This window comes from Heloderma suspectum, chromosome 4, assembly GCF_057233095.1.
Source record: "Heloderma suspectum isolate Gila_16-S chromosome 4, 16-S_ref, whole genome shotgun sequence".
NCBI classification, from domain to species: domain Eukaryota; kingdom Metazoa; phylum Chordata; class Lepidosauria; order Squamata; family Helodermatidae; genus Heloderma; species Heloderma suspectum.
In genome coordinates this window covers 219,633,072-219,653,111 of record NC_139461.1, presented here as the reverse complement: position 1 = coordinate 219,653,111, position 20,040 = coordinate 219,633,072, and the positions used below count along the sequence as shown (strand labels likewise).

The 20,040-nt window shown below is 41.6% G+C and overlaps 1 protein-coding gene across 12 annotated transcripts in view; it reads left to right on the top strand.

Moving 5' to 3' along the window:
* Positions 1 to 20,040, top strand: part of PATJ (PATJ crumbs cell polarity complex component) — a 236,099-nt gene that overhangs the window by 192,230 nt on the left and 23,829 nt on the right. For 11 of the 12 annotated variants that reach the window (XM_084852343.1, XM_084852349.1, XM_084852348.1 and 8 more), the window contains 5 exons: positions 5,975 to 6,058; positions 12,151 to 12,344; positions 15,373 to 15,520; positions 17,523 to 17,609; positions 19,005 to 19,122. In XM_084852343.1, the coding sequence (XP_084708469.1) occupies positions 5,975 to 6,058; positions 12,151 to 12,344; positions 15,373 to 15,520; positions 17,523 to 17,609; positions 19,005 to 19,122 (631 nt within the window). Of the gene's footprint in view, positions 1 to 5,974; positions 6,059 to 12,150; positions 12,345 to 13,505; positions 13,617 to 15,372; positions 15,521 to 17,522; positions 17,610 to 19,004; positions 19,123 to 20,040 lie in introns of those variants that run through there. The other variant, XM_084852351.1, reaches the window with a different exon arrangement.

The following is a 20,040-nucleotide window of genomic DNA, read 5'->3' as shown; positions in this document are numbered from 1 at the left end:
GTACTACAGTACTGCAAAGGCATTTGGAATATAGGGAGACAGCCGGTGAAGGAGGAGGGAAACAAACAACCCAGGGATTGAGAAAAGAAACCATGGTTTGTTCAATTGTCTGCCACACAAATTCTGGGTATGGCAGCAAACTATGGGTTAAATAAAACTTGTATTAGCATTTTGTGCAAACCACGCTCTCTGGTGTCACTTTTGTCATTTTCATAGGCATAAAACACACAAAAAAGAATACAGTGATACATTTTAGCATTATATCACCTATTTCATTGCAGTGGTATTTGACCTTGTGTTTGGGAATGTTTTGAACTTAGGCTCTGAATAAAACCTGTGCATGCTTTCCATTGTAGAAATGGAGCCTTCCATTTGTATAAGGGCATTTTCTCGTTTAATGGGCAGATCTGTGCGCTCATAGCATGAGTGTGCATGTAGAGTGTGTGTGTGTGTGTGCGTGCATGTGTGTGTGTGTGTGTGTGTGTGTGTGTATATATATATATATATATATACTCTTCCAAAACTGAAGTCAATGGGGCAGTACATGAGGAAATCTTTTGTGTGTGTCAAAATTACTTAGGCTGTAGCCAACTCTTGGATTGGCTGTAACACCAAGCCCATAATACCAATAGTGAAACTTAGGCTTTTCTGTTGCCTGCTATAAGATGTGCTCAGTGCCTAAGCATCACATGGCTCCTTTTAACACACAGTTCTCTGGATTACAACTGAGAGATGATTAACTAAATATACTTTGTACAACCATGTAATATGAGTTAGCTAACCAAGTCTCAGAATGCCTGTGTAAAGGCCTAACTTTCTGACATACTCTAGCAGTCAACACAGGACACAAATAACAGTGAAACTTTCTGTTGCAGCTGATCAAGTTACATAGACCAACTTTCCAGAGTTCACGGCAAAGCTTACAGTGTTTAGAGGCCCCAATAAATCAGATAGTCTAGGCAGAGGCTATTGGCACTTTGCTTTGTTCAAGAGAAAGTTCAGAGGCTAGAATCCGCAGAGTCAAATTCAGAGTTCAAATCCAGCAATAGATTCTAAGACAGAATCTTAATGATACAGGATTTAAAGCAGACAAGAGTTCAACATTCATGAAAAGTCCAGGCAAGAATGTATTCCAGGCAATTAAGACATTCCTAGCAAAGGCTCTTCAGCTTCTGCACCAGGTTCAATACAGGAGAGGGGCTGCTAAAGCTCCCCTTCTGACTATCTTTCCTGATGGGAATCTAGCCCATAAGCAAGCACTACATCTAAGAGGTAATCTCTGTTCTGCCCTCTTTAGTTGATGCTATAACTTGGGAGACAACCCCAAGACCTTCACCCCTCCTCTTTCTCGGTTCTCACAATCCCAGGGTGTAAATCAGCGGCCTCACTCTAGGCCGAATGTTGCAGTTGTGGCTGATAGGGAGTATCATCCTCCTTCGGCCTGCAATCAAATGGGAAGCTAGTTAGAGCTGTACTACCAAGCCCTGCGCTTCCTATGACTGGTCTGGATTCTAAATCATCCTGATCTAATTCTGAATCAGACTCTGGCTCCATAGGGCTTGGCCTAGGCCTAACAGTGTATCATATAAGAAAATGCATGGGAAACTGGCATGATCTCAGAAGGCTGGAAAATAATGGTGCATTTGCAAATTCCACCTTTATTAGTCTCTGCTCAGTGCTGTGTCATAAAGCTATGCTTCGTAAAACAGCAAATCTACACATTTGTCATTAGGCCGTAGGACCAGATGTTATGACTTTTATATAATAGGGTGTGTTCTGAAAATGTAGGGTTGCTGTATTAATGGAGAACCTATTCACCTGTCTAGTGTCCATTCTGGTTGCATTTTTCATTGTTCCTGTAAAATTGTACAGTTATAGGAACATGTTAGTTATAATTTAAACTGCCTTTTCCTAATTGTATCAGTAATTTGATTACACAACTTCCTGTAAGCAAATTAAGATCTCTTTTTTTAACAACTATATTTAGATCAGAAGTAATCTGTGATATAAACCACTCCAGCTTTCTGTAAGTAACTGGTTACTAATCCCCCCACCCCAAATACACACACAAACCAGAGGTTTGGCATAGGGCCATGACTTTTTGCAGTAAGCGTGGTTGTAAATACTCAGAGCCCTGGGACTGCAAAAGACGGATCTTCTAAACAATATCTTGATCACAAGGTTTGCTTCAGGGCAAGGATGTTATTATTTTCCTCCTCTTCATGTCTTTCTCATTTCATGTCACCTTGCCCTGAGTGATGTAGTGCTACTTCACTAAAAATATTTTTTAAACTCAACAAGTTCTATGACCTCCCACTGGCTACCCTTTCCATTATGAATTACTTTATACAGAAAGCAAGTTCTAAAAGTTACTGTTAAAAGACCGAATAAATAAAACCTGTTCATTTATATTAGGATTAGCCACTGAAAGCATTCTGGAGCTTTACGTCTGGATATTTTACTGTGGCCAGCATTCACATGTGTGTTTAAGGTTCAGTATCTGTGCTAAGAAAGTACAATGTTTAGTTTTACTGTACGTGGAAGTTCATGGAGAAAGCCTTATTTCAGATGGAATGTATATAGAAGGTTAGGCAAGTAAAACAGAATATACCAAAATGACCTTTGTTTTTAGTAGACAGTCATACTTATGGTTCAGAAGTAACAACCACTTTTGGTTTCTTGTTATTTACATGAGACTGCCCCTTCATTCATGAGGAGAGGAGATTTAACCCTTCTATTCATGATTTAGAAGAATTTGTGGTTTATTGTTGCATCAAACATAGCAAATCGTTTGGTCAAACTGCAGTTTAACAAGCCAGGATATCAAAGAGATCGAATGTATTTGGGCTTGATAACAATAAACTACCATTTGTGAAGTATGGATGGACAATGAACCATGGGTTCTTTTAAACTATGAATGCAAGCTTTAAATCTTTTCTAGTCCCATGTGGGAGGAAGGGTGGGGCAGCAGGCAGGCTCATGCCAGCTCATAAACATAACATTATGAACCATTGTATTTAAAGGGGAATAAAGCTAAAGTGGTTTAGTGGCTAGAGTGTTGAACTAAGACTGAAGAAACCCTGGTTCAATTCCCACTCAGCTAAGAAGCTAACTGGATATCTGTAAGTCCTTTTAGAACATGGACAAGATGCTCTGTACAACCCACCACATACTCTCTTGAACCTTTCCATTCATGGCTTCTTCAAGCTAGCCAGATAGATCAGGGTAGTGGGAATGCATCATTACATGATGGTGTGGTCTCTGCTGCCTTGAAAGAGGCAGTGGTGTGGCCATTCCTGAAAAGACCCTCCCAGGAATCAGATTCATGCCAACCATCATCTGGTCACAAATACTCCCTTGGTGGACAAGGTATTCAAGAGAATGGTGATATCTCAGCTGCAGGCACTCCTGAGTGAAACTGATTATCTGGATCCACTCCAGTCTGTGTTCAGATCCGGCTTTGGAATGGTATCAAACTTGGTCATCCATCTGGATGACCTTTTTCAGCACAGGGTGAGTGCGACTATGTTACTTCTTTACTCTCAGCACATAGAGTAAATGACTGGTAATTAAGAGCATGAGCTGAGATCTGGGAAAGTCCCTAATCTAATCTGGTCTCCTTCATGATATTACTGCATGACCATAGGCAAGCTACTGCCTCTCAGCTTCCATCTGTAATAACACTGGTGTATCTTACAGGATTGTTATAATGCATCTTGAAATCATCTATATAACGCATTTTGAGCACTTAGGGAAAATAATTATATAAAATACTAAGTAATAGTAGTAGTCCTGGACCACCATTACACTGTGGCATGCTGCTTAAAATGGCCTCTTTCTGTGAAAAAAGATTCCTGCCCCAGCCATAGCATATGGAAATACTATGGGGACTGCTATCAGCAGGTTGTGCATCTTCATACTTCATTCCATATTCCTGGCTACAGCTGGGTTGGGATCAGCCCTGGAGCAAACTAGGGCCAAATCCATTTAGCAAAGTCAGTAAACAAGCAAATGGTCAAAGCAGAGCATTACCAGTACAGGAAAAAAGGGCAGTCCAAAAGCAGAGTCTTATCAGGAGTCCAGGGGTCAACAGCATGAGAGATCAGTCCAGGTGAAGTGAGGTATTGAGAGCTGAGATAAGGTGTTGTTCCAGCTAGCAGCAAGTCTCAGCTGAGAGTTTATAAGGTGGAGCTTCCAGAGCATCACCCAGGACTCAGATGCAGCACATCAGAGGCTTCTGGAAAACCTCTTCCTTGTGAGGAGGGCCCTACTCTCAAGGAGTCCTTTACTCAGGAGGAGGCTTCCTTTGCAAACAGGCACGCCTTCTCACTGGGGCTTTTCTGGTCTGCTTCTTGAGATGTCACCTCTTTGGGGGGTTAGGGGGTCCCTCAGCCTCTGTCTCAGAGACAGAGTTCTCCCCTTGCAGGGATGGACCTGCAGCTATCTTTCCTGAGGGCTCAGGCTCCTTCTTCTGGCATGGGCTGCTCCTTGATGTTGTTTGTCTCTGGAACCTATAGCTTGTCCTCTGAAGAGGATTCCCCCAAGCAGGGGCATGACAGGTTGCTGCTGAAGCCTTCGCAATTTATGAACATCCTTTTGTCTGTCTGTACCAGCAAGAATAGGACATAGTACTCTTTGCTGTGGTTTTACAAACACTCTGTGCTGCTATTACTCTAGTCTTGGAAACAGTGCTCTAGTTGATGCAAGTGGAAATGATATTAACCTTACGATGCCTACAGCAGCATCAGAGCAGCATGTTGTTGATTTTTAATTTTTACTTCATTATCATTCTTAAATCATTCTCTGAAATGCTGCTGCCTAGTCCCTCCTAGTCTCTCTGCCATCTTATACTTGTTCATGTATTTCTTCATTCCTATCCACTTTATTTTCTTCTTCTTCCAGAGTTTAATTTATGTTCCTCTTTGCATAGCTCTCCTGTTTATTAATATCACTTTTGAATCTTTAGCCTGCATTGTTCTCCATTTTATATAGCTGGTCATTAAAACTGAAAGCTAGGAAACATTCCATGGAGGCATCCAACATTCTGTTTCAAAGCCGGTATCTCTAGTGAAATGGTAGAAATATACTGTTTGAAGCCCGTCTCCCCACCCTGGTCAGGGAGTCTACTCCTGACAATAAGTGTATATCTCTGAAACATTCCCTAGAGCAATATCTGATGCTGCGGTAATAAAACTAATAAACTTCTGGATTTCATTTCTTTGTGTGTGTGGAGTAAATTGCAGCCACTCAGCACAAGGCATCGGTTTCCTAATTAATGTTGAACATCCCCATGGAAGTCTTAAAACAGTCATTATTCATAACAGCATCATTTAAGCTATATCATAAAAGTTAAACAGGAGTAAAATGCAAGTTGACCTAGGGTTCATATGTAGTTAATGTCTGTATGTATAACACTGCTAAAAGGCTAGCAAGGATTACTGGATAGTATTACCCTCAAATGGTGGGACATGTTTTTAGCCAAAATCTAGATTTGTAACAATGGGAAGAGGAAGATACTTTCTGTAACCCTAATAACTGGAGCTGATGTAACGCTGCTAATCTCCTAATCATGGTTAAGAGATTTCAGGTAGGCTGCAGAACTGCATTTTCCCTCTGATGTAAATTCTACCCCCTTTCAACCATCATAACTATGACTGAGCATTATATTAAGACTATTTTTAACTAGGCTTTCATCTTAACAAAGGTTTGAAACTGGTTAGAATTAACCATGGTTAATATTAGTCCAATGTAGCATTTACCATGGTTAAGGCTGGTTCTTGGTGGTGGAGTGAGTGATCCTGCAACCCACTCAGAATCTTGTGACCATTGTTTAGAGATCACCAATGTAATAGTCTTGTCTAGAAGCTGCAGAAGAAATACTATTTTTTTCATACTCATATTGTGTTCTACACAAGAGACTTGGAACTTTCTTTTAACTTATAAACATTAATACATAGTTGATGTGTTCCATTAGGATGCTATTGTAATACATGAAGTTTATGAAGAAGGGGCAGCTGCTAGAGATGGTCGACTTTGGGCTGGTGATCAAATTCTTGAGGTAAGGTTCACGCTCAACTCCTTCAGTATTTCTGCCTTCCATACACAACTGATGGGGGGAGGGTTTGGAGGGGGAAATGTGCATTGTACTAGAGTTAGAATAAACACAGGGCTGAAATAATGGATTTATTACTATAGATATTATACATAGAAATGTGAATTTTAATTAGTTCTGACTCTGTTTACAATAATTTTGCAGTCTGCACATATCTCTTGATTAAAGAACTGAAAACTATTTCCCAACTATGAAAACATTGCATATATTAACTTCAAAGCAGAATCTGTTATATTCTATAACAGATTACGGTCAAAATATCAACTGAAGCCATGATTGCTCAAGCCATTCGATGGATCTTGCTGATTTTCAAATGTTTTGTATTGGGATGCTACATAAGAAAGGGTTAAGAACAAAGTTTGTATTTGATTGCAGCTTAGAAAAGGACAAAAATTCACTGTAGCTGCAGAGTGTCTGGAAGCATCTCATTGTCAACTCAACACAAATTCCCAGCACACCTATAATGGCTTCTATGTGTGGAGGTTAGGAAAACATTCAGGACTGCTTGGGAATTGCTCTTAACAGCTCTTTCACAGAATGTTTCTTGTACTAGCTACTATTCCTATGCTTAAAAAAAAACACACACAACTGTGTGTCTTAGTAGCATGTAATTAATAACATGATGGACACAACAGCTGATAAATTCTTCATGGACCATACAGGAAACACATTTGCCTACCCTGGTGCTTGTACAGATGTAGACATTAGGACTGACTGCTGGAGAAGGCTGTGGACAATACCACATTCATTAAATAACCTTGTCAGAGAAATTCAAAGAACAAATAAAATGACTTATGCTATCTAGAAATACCATAACCAGAGATCATATGAGCCGAGGGCTCTATCATGCCATTCCCTTATTCCTCCCTCCAGAGTGTGTTTGTATTGTTTTTTCACATGCACACACCATTTCTCATGAGCCACTGCTCAAGACATGTTTGCACTGAGATTTTGCAGGGTTGTCAGACGTATGTCTCATTGCTGCACTCTGTACATGCTAGAGTCTTCAGCCAACATTGGTCCCCCCACCTTTCCATACTGCAGACAGCAAGTTCAGCACAGGGCTGATCATGCTTCATGGCCCAGGTTATGGTATTGGCTGAAGTTACTTCTGGTTTAGTGCTCAAGGCATAGCTTAGAAAGTCTCCCCCTTCCAATCTTTCTACAAGATAAAGTAGCTTAGTTTTAGGGGAGGAAGCAGATTAGATAGCTTCAACCTATGGTAAGACAAAGGAGAGTTGGTGCTCTGCCCTCAGGGGTCTGAGTGGCTTCCACTGATGTGCTTCCCATATTACCAGCCTGGTCTCTAAATCCCTACCCTCTTGAAGGGCATAGCCAGAAGGGCATAGCAAGCCAGCATCTTATCTCATTCCCATTACTTCTGATGTGCAGATTTAGGAGTTGGTGAGTCCTCCGAACCAAATTCCTCTCCTATTCAACCTTTTCTGGGTGAGCAGTTTCCTGGGAGGATCAGGAGTAGGTTAGGAATTACTTCAGTTTGATTCTTTAGGGGATTCCATCTCACCCTGCTGAAGTGGCAAGAGGAACTTAGTAGGCCATCCACACCACTTTTTAAAAAGAGGCTTGAAGCTAAGGCCATCTGAACCTTAGATCTTATCAGTCCCAAAGAAAATCTACTCCTACCAATGACGCATGGTCTACAGAATGTTTCTACAGCTTTTCTCAACTCATTGTCCAACCACGCTGGTGCCCTTCTCAAAATGTCTTGTATCGGATGCTGATGGCAGAATTATCTAAACCTGTTTAAGCCCCCTCTATCTAAAAATGTTCTACATCTTGCACAAAGATCTAATGGATTATAAATAGCTTTCCAAGTATGCTAATGAACAACTCAGCCCTGTAGAGCAATTCTTGGTCTTTGTGTGAGTCCCTTCAACCTAGCTCAACTTTGCCTGGACAATATACACGAGGGCCAACCGAAAGTCCACCGCCCTGCTGAGGGAAGCACTCTTCAGCAGGGGTATGCACTCAGCAGATCCAAGTGAATATTGTTTGTCTTGGCTTAATGCAGCCTGTGTTGTCCAGGCCAATATAAAGAACAAGATCAAGTGGTTACCACTTCTTTTATTGAGGTTCAGTATTTGGATCTTATGTAGCAAAGTCCAAACATAAGAAATCAGGTTCTTTCAATGTCATGTAAATGAAGAGCAGCAAGCAGCCTGAGAAATAGTGCCCTCAGTTACCATTCAATTGTGCTGGAGCAGATCAGGCTCCAAGCTCACTTGCATATCCACAAGACTCAAATACCAGCAGCTAAGAACAAAATACAAAAAAACCCACACAAAACTGTAGCCCAATAATGACACACTAGAGATCAGGGGATCAGTTGCAGCCCAGCCTAGTGGAACATGATTGTGCCAGCAATGAGGAATGGGTCCTCAAAACAGACAAATCAGAAGGGATATCCATAGGGTTCAACTGCACCACCAGAGATAATTTCCTACCGACTCTACATCCCAGTAATTCAGAGAGACCTGCTAGGACCATGGCAGCTACTGACAAACTCATAGCGATATGAGTTGCAGAAAAGGTTCAACAACAAAAAGGGCTGTCTGGCATGTACTACATATTCTTTATTGTTTTCAAAAAGAATATTTTGAATTAGTGGCATAAGAGCCCTGGAGTGAAACAGATTGATCAGAGAATTGGAGAATAGTTGGCAGCATTTCAAGATGAAATCCTTGGACCTATAGCAGTTGCCTTCAAGTGCAAAGACTTTCTGGCATCTTCACATGTATAGGAAGCCCAATGTGCTCATGTACCCCACAATGCAAAATTACTTACTAGTTGAGTAGCAACAGGACTAAGGATCCAGTGCTATGCCTGCAATTTGTTATAGGCCTTGGTTCCACAAATATTTTTATTTGCTACCATTACCAGGACACCATTCTCCAAAACTGCTAAATTTGATCCTAATATGGAAATTTAAGAAAAGAGATGGGTATTTTTCAGTTCTCACCTAAGTTAAAAGGTAGTCTCTTACATCTGAAAAAGTGCTTTGAGGGAGGTTGATAAGGATGTTAGGCCTGAATCTTCTAAGAATTATAGTACAGTATGTGGTTCATGTTTCCTTATTTCAACCAAAACAAGTTTTTATTTGGTCAGGAATACTATACAAGCAGTATCCCGGCTCCATTTATGAAATTATAATGTCTTAACTGTAACATTAGTTTTTAGAGCAATTTAAGCTGCAGTAGTGGTCTTGTGTGCCATCTATTGGAATCTGTAAAAATTATTCTCTTGCAGCTCGAATTATTGAATTGTCTAAATTTTAAAAGAAAAGAACAATGGCTGCAAATTAAGAGCAAAGCAGCCAGAAATGCATGAGTACCTTGGAAGCACCATTGAACTAAGTCAAAGTTACTTCTGAGTAGACATGTATTGGATTGCACTGTTAGTCCTTCAACCTGTTAACAGTTCTTGAGTTTACAACCCTGTGCTTTGGTGCAATGAATTCTGGGAAATCTACATTTTCAAATTATTTAATCAGAAATGAAGAATGGATACTACATACATTCATATCAGTTCATTAAAAAAGAACATTTAATAATGTTTCAGACAAGGTATCAAATACAAAGTTGACTGACACTTTGTCAAAGTTGACACATTGCAAGGTATTGGTGTACAGGATTTCTGGTCTCTTAGAATGAAGTAATGGTGTGGATCATACTGATCAATAAATAAGAAGAAGTGACTAGTATAGAATGGGCTGGTTTAGACAAGAAGTTAAACCATTGTTTAGGGTTATGAGAACAAGCCCACCCCACCCCACCCTTGTTCCTTCAGGACAGCTGCACAGATGGGTTTGGAAGCTTTTGTTTCCATTTTTAATTGGCTGTAGTTTGTTTTGTCAATCACATCCTACAAACTCTTGTTAACCTTAACTAGCTTTAGTAGAAACAAGTCAACTTTGTAAACGATGATTTATAAACCTGGCTTGTTATCACTAACCATAGTTACGTTTTTTAATGACATGCTAAACTGTGGTTAATCTAAACCACAAGTGGAAGCCGCTGATCTCATGGCTGCACCAGATGAGGAAGTGGGAGGGATGTACAGTCAGGACCAGAAATATTGGAACAAGGATAACTGTTTTGGCAGTTGGCCTCTGTACACCACCACATTGAAGTTGAAAGGAAACACACCCAGATGGGAGTGAAGTCAGGACTTTCAGCTGTAATTCAAGGGGTTTGCCAAAAGTGGGGCACTAAGCATTCAGGAAGGACGGCCAGTGGCATACACACACACCCATCGTTGGTGGCTCATAAGTAATGGAACGAATGGCTGACAAGCATGCTGCATGGCCAGGTGTGGCCTGTTTCCTGGGTACCCCATGACCAATCAAGCAGATAAAAGGCCTGGAGGTGGTTCTGAATGTTACATTTGCATTTGGTAGCTGTTCACTGGAACTCCCAACATGAGATCCAAAGAGGTGTCCATACGAGTGAAGGAGGCCATCATTAGGCTGAGGTAACCCATCAGAGAGATAGCAAAATAAACCCATCAGAGAGATAGCAAAAACAGTGGGAGTGGCTAATACAACAGTTTGGAACATCCTGAAAAAGAAGGAATTAACTGGCAAGCTCAGCAACAGCAAAAGGCCTGGCAGACCACGGAAGACAACTAAAGTGGATGACCGCAGAATCCTGCTCATGCTGAAGAGGAACCCTTTCACAACATCTAGCCAGGTCAAGAATGCTCTTGCAGAGGTAGGCATGTCATTGTCAACATCTACAGTCAAGAGATGGCTTTATGAATATAAATACAGAGGCTTCACAACAAGGTGCAAACCACTGGTGACGCTCAAGAACCAAAAGGCCATATTAGCCCTTGCCAGCAAACACCTAAAAAAGTCTGCCCAATTCTGGAATAAGATTCTTTGGACTGATGAAACCAAGATTAACTTGTACCAGAATGATGGGAAGAGAAAAGTATGGAGAAGGAAAGGAGCAGCTCATGATCCAAAGCATACCACATCATCTGTCAAACATGGTGGAGGCAGTGTTATGGCATGGGCATGTATGGCTGCCAATGGATCCGGGTCACTGGTGTTTATTGATGACCTGACTGCTGATAAATGTAGCAGGATGAATTCTGAAGTGTATAGGGCTATACTTTTTGCTCAGATTCAGCCGAATCAAACTGATAGGACGCCGCTTCATATTGCAGATGGATAATGACCCAAAACATACAGCAAAAGCTGCCCAAGTGTTTCTCAAGGCAAAGAAGTGGGATGTTCTTCAATGGCCAAGTCAGTTACCTGATCTCCACCCAATAGAGCATGCTTTTCACTTACTGAAGACAAGACTGAAGGCAGAAAGACCCACAAACAAGCAGCAGCTGAAGGCAGGTGCAGTAAAGGCCTGGCAAAGCATCTCGAGGGAAGAAACTCAGCATTTGGTCATGTCCATGGGTTCCAGACTTCAGGCAGTCATTGACTGCAAAGGCTTTTCATCCAGGTATTAAAGGCGATCCTTACGTTTGAAATGATGTTGGTTTGTTCCATTACTTATGAGCCACCAACGATGGGGGTGTATGTATGCCACTGGCTGTCCTTCCTGAATGGTTAGTGCCCCACTTTTGGCAAACCCCTTGAATTACAGCTGAAAGTCCTGACTTCACTCCCATCTGGGTGTGTTTCCTTTCAACTTCAGTGTGGTGGTGTACGGAGGCCAACTGCCAAAACAGTTATCCTTGTTCCAATATTTCTGGCCCTGACTGTACATGATCCCAAAGCTCATTGCAGCTTGTCTTTAGGAATCCAGCTCATAGAGTCAGTGTTCTGGGATTCTGCACTGGGACTCACAGATTTTTTGTCTACATTATTTAGGGTATGAAATGCCATGTGAAAATGTTATATAGTTATCACTTCCTTTTTTCATCTGAAAGCTTTCCTACTATATATGACTTCTTTAACAATAAATATGCTGATTTAGTTTGATGTATTGCTTTACAAGATTAATTAAAATTCAATAAACAAAGAGTGCTGTGGATAGAACATGTTGTTCTTATTCCAGGTTAATGGCATAGACTTGAGGAATGCTGGTCATGAAGATGCTATCACAGCCTTGAGGCAGACACCTCAGAAAGTGCAACTGGTTGTATACAGAGATGAAGCTCATTATAAAGATGAAGAGAATTTGGAGATTTTCCATGTAGACCTACAAAGGAAAATGGGCAGGGGGTTAGGGTTAAGCATTGTTGGAAAACGGTAAGGTTTACGCTCAGTCATAGCTCAGTTTAGAATAGCCTTGTAGTAGAAAAGGAAAGCTCATGATAGAGCCATGGCATCCTTTCTAAAATTTAAACAGTTTGTCCTAGAGCTGTGGTGAAATGCCTTCCTTCCAATTTACCACCCTATTTGCAGGGACTGTATTGGGGGAAAGCATTTCACCAACTCGGGGAGGCTGAATATTATTGCTGTGGTTTAGTAATACTTTATGTAGCATGGCAGTGACTTCCTATTCTATTTCCCGTGTGTCTCTGTGTGTCTGTGTATGTGAAGTGCAGCGTGGTGAAGAGTGGCAGCTTCTTGTTTTCTCCCTCTGTCTTATCTGGGGATGCATCAGAGCAATATGTATAGCTAGCCAGCAGTCAGTTGTTGTCCAATTCTACATAGGAGCATTGTTCTGTAGGAGCAGGAATTAGAGCCTAGCCTAGTTAGCAGTAGCGTCATACTGCATCTCTCTCACACACACTAGACAAGAAGGGGAAAATAGAATAGGAAGACACCACCACATGCCATGTTCCATAAAATGTTCATGGAAATGTGCAACCCCACTCCCACCCCAAACTCTCCTCGTGCACCCACACTTTCCCTTGGTCCTACCTCCCTTGTCCTCCTGTTCTGAAGACTGGGAGCAATGATGAAACTAGGGGCACCATGTGGACAGTGGCTAGCTAGTTGGCTGCACACTGAGGCCTGAATTCCCTATATATGTTCATTTGAGTTGAAGACAACAGTACATGTTAGCAGTGACGGGCTGAATATGGGGGAACAAGGTTGACAGATGCAGGGTGGAGAGAGGGACACAAGAAAAGACAGCAGGCAGGCATGGGAAAATATCTGTATCATGTGATGACACACAAATTAGCAAAGGTAAGGAAGAAGCAAGTCAAACTTTCATAAGTAACATGCATAGGACTGGGTTTTGCAGCAGGCTGGTTGTGCTTAAAATTAATCAATTACAATCTTTAGAATCTACAACTAGACCAGAGCAGGTCTGTAGTTTGATATTGCCTACATAGTAACTTTGCTGGTTTTACTTTTGCTTAAACCTGCACAAGGTAAAGGCAGGGTTTGAAAGAGATTGGTTGTCAAAATTAAAAAATTCAGAATTTAAAGCATATCTCTTAATAAACACTGACTTAGCACTGTCCCTGGCTTCGGAGATTGGGGATGAAAATCAAGAGATGTATGGGTGCATGTTTTATGTAAGTATAATATATACAGTGTACAATGAATTGGATCCAGATTGGCTATTCTATAAATGGAAGGGCTGCTTCCATTCATGGAAGGCACTGGCACTCGGCAGAGTCTCCCCGCTGGAAGAAAGTGGTAATCTTCGCCAATTCCCCCTTCCCTCTGCAGCACCCTGCAGCACTCATGCTGTTCCAGAGCCCCCCCCCCCAACCCTCTAGACCAGCTTTTCAGGAGGCACAGGGGGCTGCAGGGAGAAGGAGAAATCACAAAGATCCACCTCCCCACCCACTTCCTCCAATGCAAGCGGAACTCCACTAGCACTACTCTGGATCGAACTTCATCTCCGGACTGTTTACATGATGTGGAAGTTAAAGCAAGAACCTTCATTCTATTTGGCCTCCCACCTGGTTACCTGTTTCTCACCCGCCACCGAACAGGCAGGGTCAAACTACATGTTATTTTAAAAATGTAGCTAACAACGACATCCATTTTTCCCTTCAAAAGTAAGTACAGGGGGTCTGATCTGGATCAGGACCCTAATGTGTATGGGGGGGGGATAGGATGGCTTTAAGCCTTTGCCCTGTGCTGCGGCCCTGATCTGGATTGGGGTTCCAGCACTTTCAATTTACATTGCCAAAAAGTGATATAAGAAAACACGTGGATTGGTAGGGATGTCTGTTGCTGGTAAATCTGGTTCTTTTGGAGCTCGGTGGAGTTCTGCAGCATGTACGCTTTGTGTCTGTGAGCAAAGCTGCAGGCTGTTCTCCAAACTCAGGGAACTTTTTCTGCACATTTTGTTTTTGAAGGTTCTATAATTTGCATAAGTTTCTGAGTAATTTGTGCAAATTGCTCAGAAGTTTGCGCAAATTACAGAACCTATATGCGCAAAATTCCTTGAAAATCCACAAACTGGCCTGACTCACTGCAGATTGAGTTGGACGCCATGGCATGAACCGAAATGACATCTGGGGGGCCAATCCTAGGAAAACATGTCAAACCCCACCCCCCAAATGAATTTCTCAAACATCCCTATTTTTTAGTAATGAAAATTGCAGGCATGGACAGGCCAATCCAGCTCAGAACTACAGCAGGGTGGAAAGGGTTAAAGTCACCCTGTTCCCCATGCTAGGGTCCCAATCCAGGTAGGGTTCTCTGCATTTACTTTTGAATAAAGTAATAAGGGATGTAGCTACATCTTTAAAGTAGCATGCACTTTGACCCTCAGTCAGCGTGCTGTGGCCACTGAACACACTGAGCCCTCATTGGGCTGTTTTTGGGGTACTCCTCTTTAGGCTTTTTTTCTAAACATTTTTTTTCTGAACTTCTGCAAACCTTGGGATTCTCCCAAGGCTGCTGATACATCCCACTTGTGTATGGGTGGTGCCGTTCTGGCTACACTAGCAGCATTCACAGCCTGACTATCAGAAATAGAGTGTATGATAACATATTCCTGCAGGGCTATTGTAAGGATTACTCAGATAATTCTGTTGGTGATTATGATTTAAGCACATAGCAGAATGTGTTGGTACTTCATTTTAAGGCCAGAGTGTGGTCTAGACCAGAATGTGGTCTAATTTAGTTGCTCTTTAGAACTCAAACCAGGATTTCCTTCACTGGATGTGGGCATATTCCAACTTCCCTGACATTTTATTGCCATTTAAAAAATAAGATTAGAACTGGAATCTATTGTATTGCTTGTCCTGGGCTGGAAACATTTAAATGTATTTCTAGAATTTATAATTACCTTTTATGCGCAAATCGCATTTATAAAATATTTTTGGTTGTGCACTAATACATGTGCTTCTTGCATTATTAGAAATGGAAGTGGAGTATTTATCTCTGACATTGTCAAAGGAGGAGCTGCCGACCTTGATGGGAGACTAATTCAAGGAGATCAGATCTTGTCTGTCAGTGGAGAGGATGTAAGACATGCATCACAAGAGGTGGTTGCCACCATTCTTAAGGTGTGCACGCAGTGTTTTCTTGAGTGTTCAACAGCAGTTACAAGCATTCTGCAATCTACATATATATTTCTCAAGATGAATGAAAGCTAGTATTGTAATCTGAATTCGATCCATATTATCATGCCTGAATCTGCTTTGATGGTCTTGCTATGTACCCTCCAGTAAGATCAGCAAGGTTGGTGAGCATGAGAGACAGGGCCTTCTCAGTTGTAGCCCCACAGTTATGGAACTCTCTTCTCATTTATTTACAATTGGCCCCCTCAGCATAGGCACTTAAGCGGGCCTTGAAAATATACTTCTACAGTGCTGACTTTCCATAAGAGTGTAAATGGCTTGTGTGATTCAGAGCAACTTTCTCATAATAATTGTACAAATCTCTGGAGTGCCTAATGCATCTTTGTATCATTCCTTTTGTGTTTGGTGAGGGCACAGTCCTGAAAAGCATAAATACTTTGAAATAAATAGTTTCATATAGAGCTAGAGTGGTATTAATCTTGGAGATTCCTAAAACAGGTGAATTGACCAATTTAAAATTTGGGGATTTATTTCATATATCTTGGAATATTTGTTAATGCAACAAAAGCTGAGGAAACTGTCAGTTGTGATACTTCTACCATAGACTCACAGACACAAGGCTATCTGCATATTTCTTCTTTTCCTACCATAAAGACATTCCAGGCATCAAAGAATAGTAGAAAATTGTCTGATAGGTTAATTAGCCAAGATTTTTAATATAGCCATTAATGCCGGAGGCAGAGAGAGATTTGATTAATCTACAGTAATGAAAGTTGTACTTGTATGGATTAATCACAATGGCAGGTAAAGTTTTAGAACAAGTATTAAAAGAAAGAATTATACACTTGCTTATTTTGTAAATTAGGGTGCAAATCCTATGGAGATAGATGTCAGCCTTCGAACTTGGAGCCTGATGCCTATCCAACACCTAGATTTTGTGCGTCTGGCTGGGGACTTTGGAGCAGGGGGGAGGCCGCGTGGCACATAGGAAAACCCATAAAGCGGCTTCCAAGGTATCATCCCCTCCCTGCTTCTGGGACCACCCCCTTTTCGCCCTCTCCATGCTCCTTTTCCACGTGCAAAGAAGTAGCCAGTGTTAGTGCTGGCTATGAGAGGCAAGGAGTGCAATTTCTGGGAACTGAGGTCAGAGCCATGGCTCCGACCTCGGTTCCCAGATCTGAAAAATCCTGTGGCCCTCTAGACAGTGTCTAGTGGCCATAGGATTGCTCCCTCTGAGACATTTTTGTTAAAAAGCCAGTGGCATAATCCTACCATGTCAGCACTACTTCAAAATATATTGGCTGGGAAAACACATTTTAATGGTGCCTCACATAAAAACACTGGGCACATAGAAAGCTGAGTTAAATGTTCTCCCTGTAGGACTAGAACAGCTTTCTCTGGTCTTCTAGTTCTACAAGCAAGGAACTTTTGACATAAAGTCAGCATTCGATCATGCAATCCTCCCATCTGCATTTTGAACTGACACTGTACCAGGTGCTTTTTCAAAGTTGGTCTCTTGTTCTTCTGGAAAGAAATTCCAGTTCTTTACCTTAATTGAGGCCCAGGGGCAAAATCCAGCCCTCTGGCATTCCCTAGATATCCATGCCCCAACCACCAAACATTTGGTGGTTTCCCCACTTTTGTGCAGTTTTTTTCCACTTTCTAAAAGGTTGAAATGCCTCTCCTCAGGCATAGTTACTTGCAGTAAGTGCTTTAAGCGAAAATATGCTGGTATTTTTGGCCCTGCCCCTTTTACCTTGTGGCCCCCAAGAGCTTATCTGAAATGGAATATGGCTGAAAGAGGTTCAACATCCCTGCTTTAAATACTGTATTTTCATTTGATTGATGTGTTGTTAAGGATTACTTGGGGCTGTGCAAGGGGGATGAAGAAATAAGCTGTGAGCCCGATTTTGCCCAGGAGATCGCCTTTTCTAATAATTGTTTTATCTGGAAAAGTGAAAACTATGTATTTCTTTCATATCCTAAGTGTGCTCAAGGGCTTGTGCAGCTAGAGATTGGACGACTGAAGGCTGGATCTTGGCTGTCATCACGGAAAACATCTCAAAAGAGCCAGGTTAGTGGCAGATGGTAGTGCATTAATAAGAAATGTGAAACTGATGATACAGACATCAGTTTGTGATGACTTTGCCTTGTCAAATACAACAGTGGCTTTAGGATCCAGTTGTAGGTATAATTCAGACAGTCAGTGTTGATCCAATATCATTGAGGACCACAAAGGCTCTCTCAGCTATTGAAACAATGCATTTTAACCACTGATACAACGTATCAACATCAAGGGTCAGAAAAGGAGCTTAAAAACCCTATTTTAGAAATACATATTTTTACAATTTACAGGCAATTTTACCATGCAGTGAGATTTTTAATGGAAGACGTAATTGTACAAATAGTCTTGCCGTTCAGCCCACTTGGAGCCACCATGGTGGCTAACAAGCTTTACAGGAATAAAAGGCATGGAAAACAATTAAAATAAGGCTCTGTGTATCAGCATTATGTAAACATGTGTGGCAACATCAACAAGAAGGATGTAGTATATTTTGACTTTAGAAAGCTGCCAAGCAATCACTAGGATTTCACAGAAAGGGAACAAGATTGCAAACAAAACCATTTTTCACCAGTTCTCATTGCCATTTATGTCATCCCCCAGTCTGTACGTCCGTCTATTGCAGATGCCGAGGTACCAAGCTTTGATGCACATTTGATATTTTGCTGCACCTGAACTACTGCACTGCAGCTTTCACTGGTCTACATGTGTGTTATTCCTTCTTCTTCCCTGCTAGTCTGAAGAGTACTCTAGAGAGCAGAAAGCTACTGCTAATGAATTCTCCATGCACCCTGAGGAGAACTAATCCAGATTCTGCAGACATTTCATTAGCACTCTGTGGCCTGAAAATCTGTTTAGCTAGAGGAGGTTTGGGGGGGTTTCCCATTCCAGACACAAGCCTTGCACAACCTCAACTTGGCAGCTGGGCTCCAGATATGGATGAATGAAATGTTTGGGGGAAATACTCTCACAGTCTAGAACACATACGACTAAAACCTTCCCTGAGGTTTAGAGGGAGAAGAAGGTATGTTAAATGAAGTCTCAAGCACGTGGGCTTTCTGTCCAGTCTCTTTGAACCTGTTTTAAACACAGATATTTGGATACCCCTATATAAAAAAAGGGGAAACACTCCCACATGATTATGCATCTCTGTTTAACATTAGTGTTAGTAGCTATCCAGGAGAATTCTTAATAGCACAACTTGTCACTGCTTTTGGAAGTATCATCAATTGGTATAATGAGGAGAACAGGTTGCAGGTATTTTTGGTTTAGAGATACTATGCATGTATAATGGATAGAAGATGCTGTAATACATGGTACTTGGGGTTGCCTTTGAACATTTCAGCTGGCATAAAATACATTTTGGTTTCTCCCATGAACCTTATGAGTTTTGTTTCTGATTTTCAGATAAGCCAACACAGCGTTCATAGTCACTTTCACCCTACATTTGCTCCAGTTATCTCCACTTTGCAGAATTTTGTCAGCACTAAGAGGTCATCTGCTGATTCCTCCCACAGAAACTCAGGTATGGGACAGAATGTGGAACCAATAACCCTGCAAATTATACTCTAATTCAGCTTTCTTAATGTCTTGGCTCATAAACCTCACCTCTATTTATTTAAGTGTGTGGCAAGGAAGCAATGCTTAGTAATAATGCCTGCATGTGGGAAAAGCCCCAGGAAAGCCCAGCAAAAGAGCATTTGCTCCAAAGAAAGTAGCTATCACAGGGATAGTCAGTGATTTTGAGCTTTAAAGTGACCAGCATAATGGCCTGTGTTAAGGAGGCTGTTAACTGGTGGTGGAATATGGAGTGTTTGATTAGGAGCTTCACTGCCTTGTTGTGGCGAAGGGGCTTGCGTAACTCAGTGAAGCCATAAGCTATGCCATGCAGGGCCACCCAAGACGGACAGGTCATGGCGGAGAGTTCTGACAAAATGTGGTCCACTGGAGAAGCAAATGGCAACCCACTCCAGTATTCTTGCCAAGAAAACCCCATGGAACGTATCACAAGGCTTAGATATGACGCCGGAAGATGAGCCCCTCAGGTCAGAAGGTGTCCAATATACTACTGGGGAAGAGCAGAGGGAATTTCCAAGTAACGCCAGAAAGACTGAAGTGGCTGGTCCAAAGCCGAAAGGACACTCAGCTGTGGATGTGTCTGGTAGTGAAAAGAAAATCCGATGCTGTAAAGAACGATACTGTTTAGGAACCTGGAATGTAAGAACAATGAATCAAGACAAGCTGGAGGTGGTCAAACATGAGATGGCAAGATTGAACATCGACATCTTGGGAATCAGCGAACTCAAATGTTTGTGTGTGTGTTTTAAGTAATGTGTTAACTTTAATGGAGGGGTGCACACTTGAACACTCCCCAGTGGATAATGGGTTCATCACCTCCATGTTTAGCAAATGATAATTTTGAAAAGGCAACCAGGGACCTTAA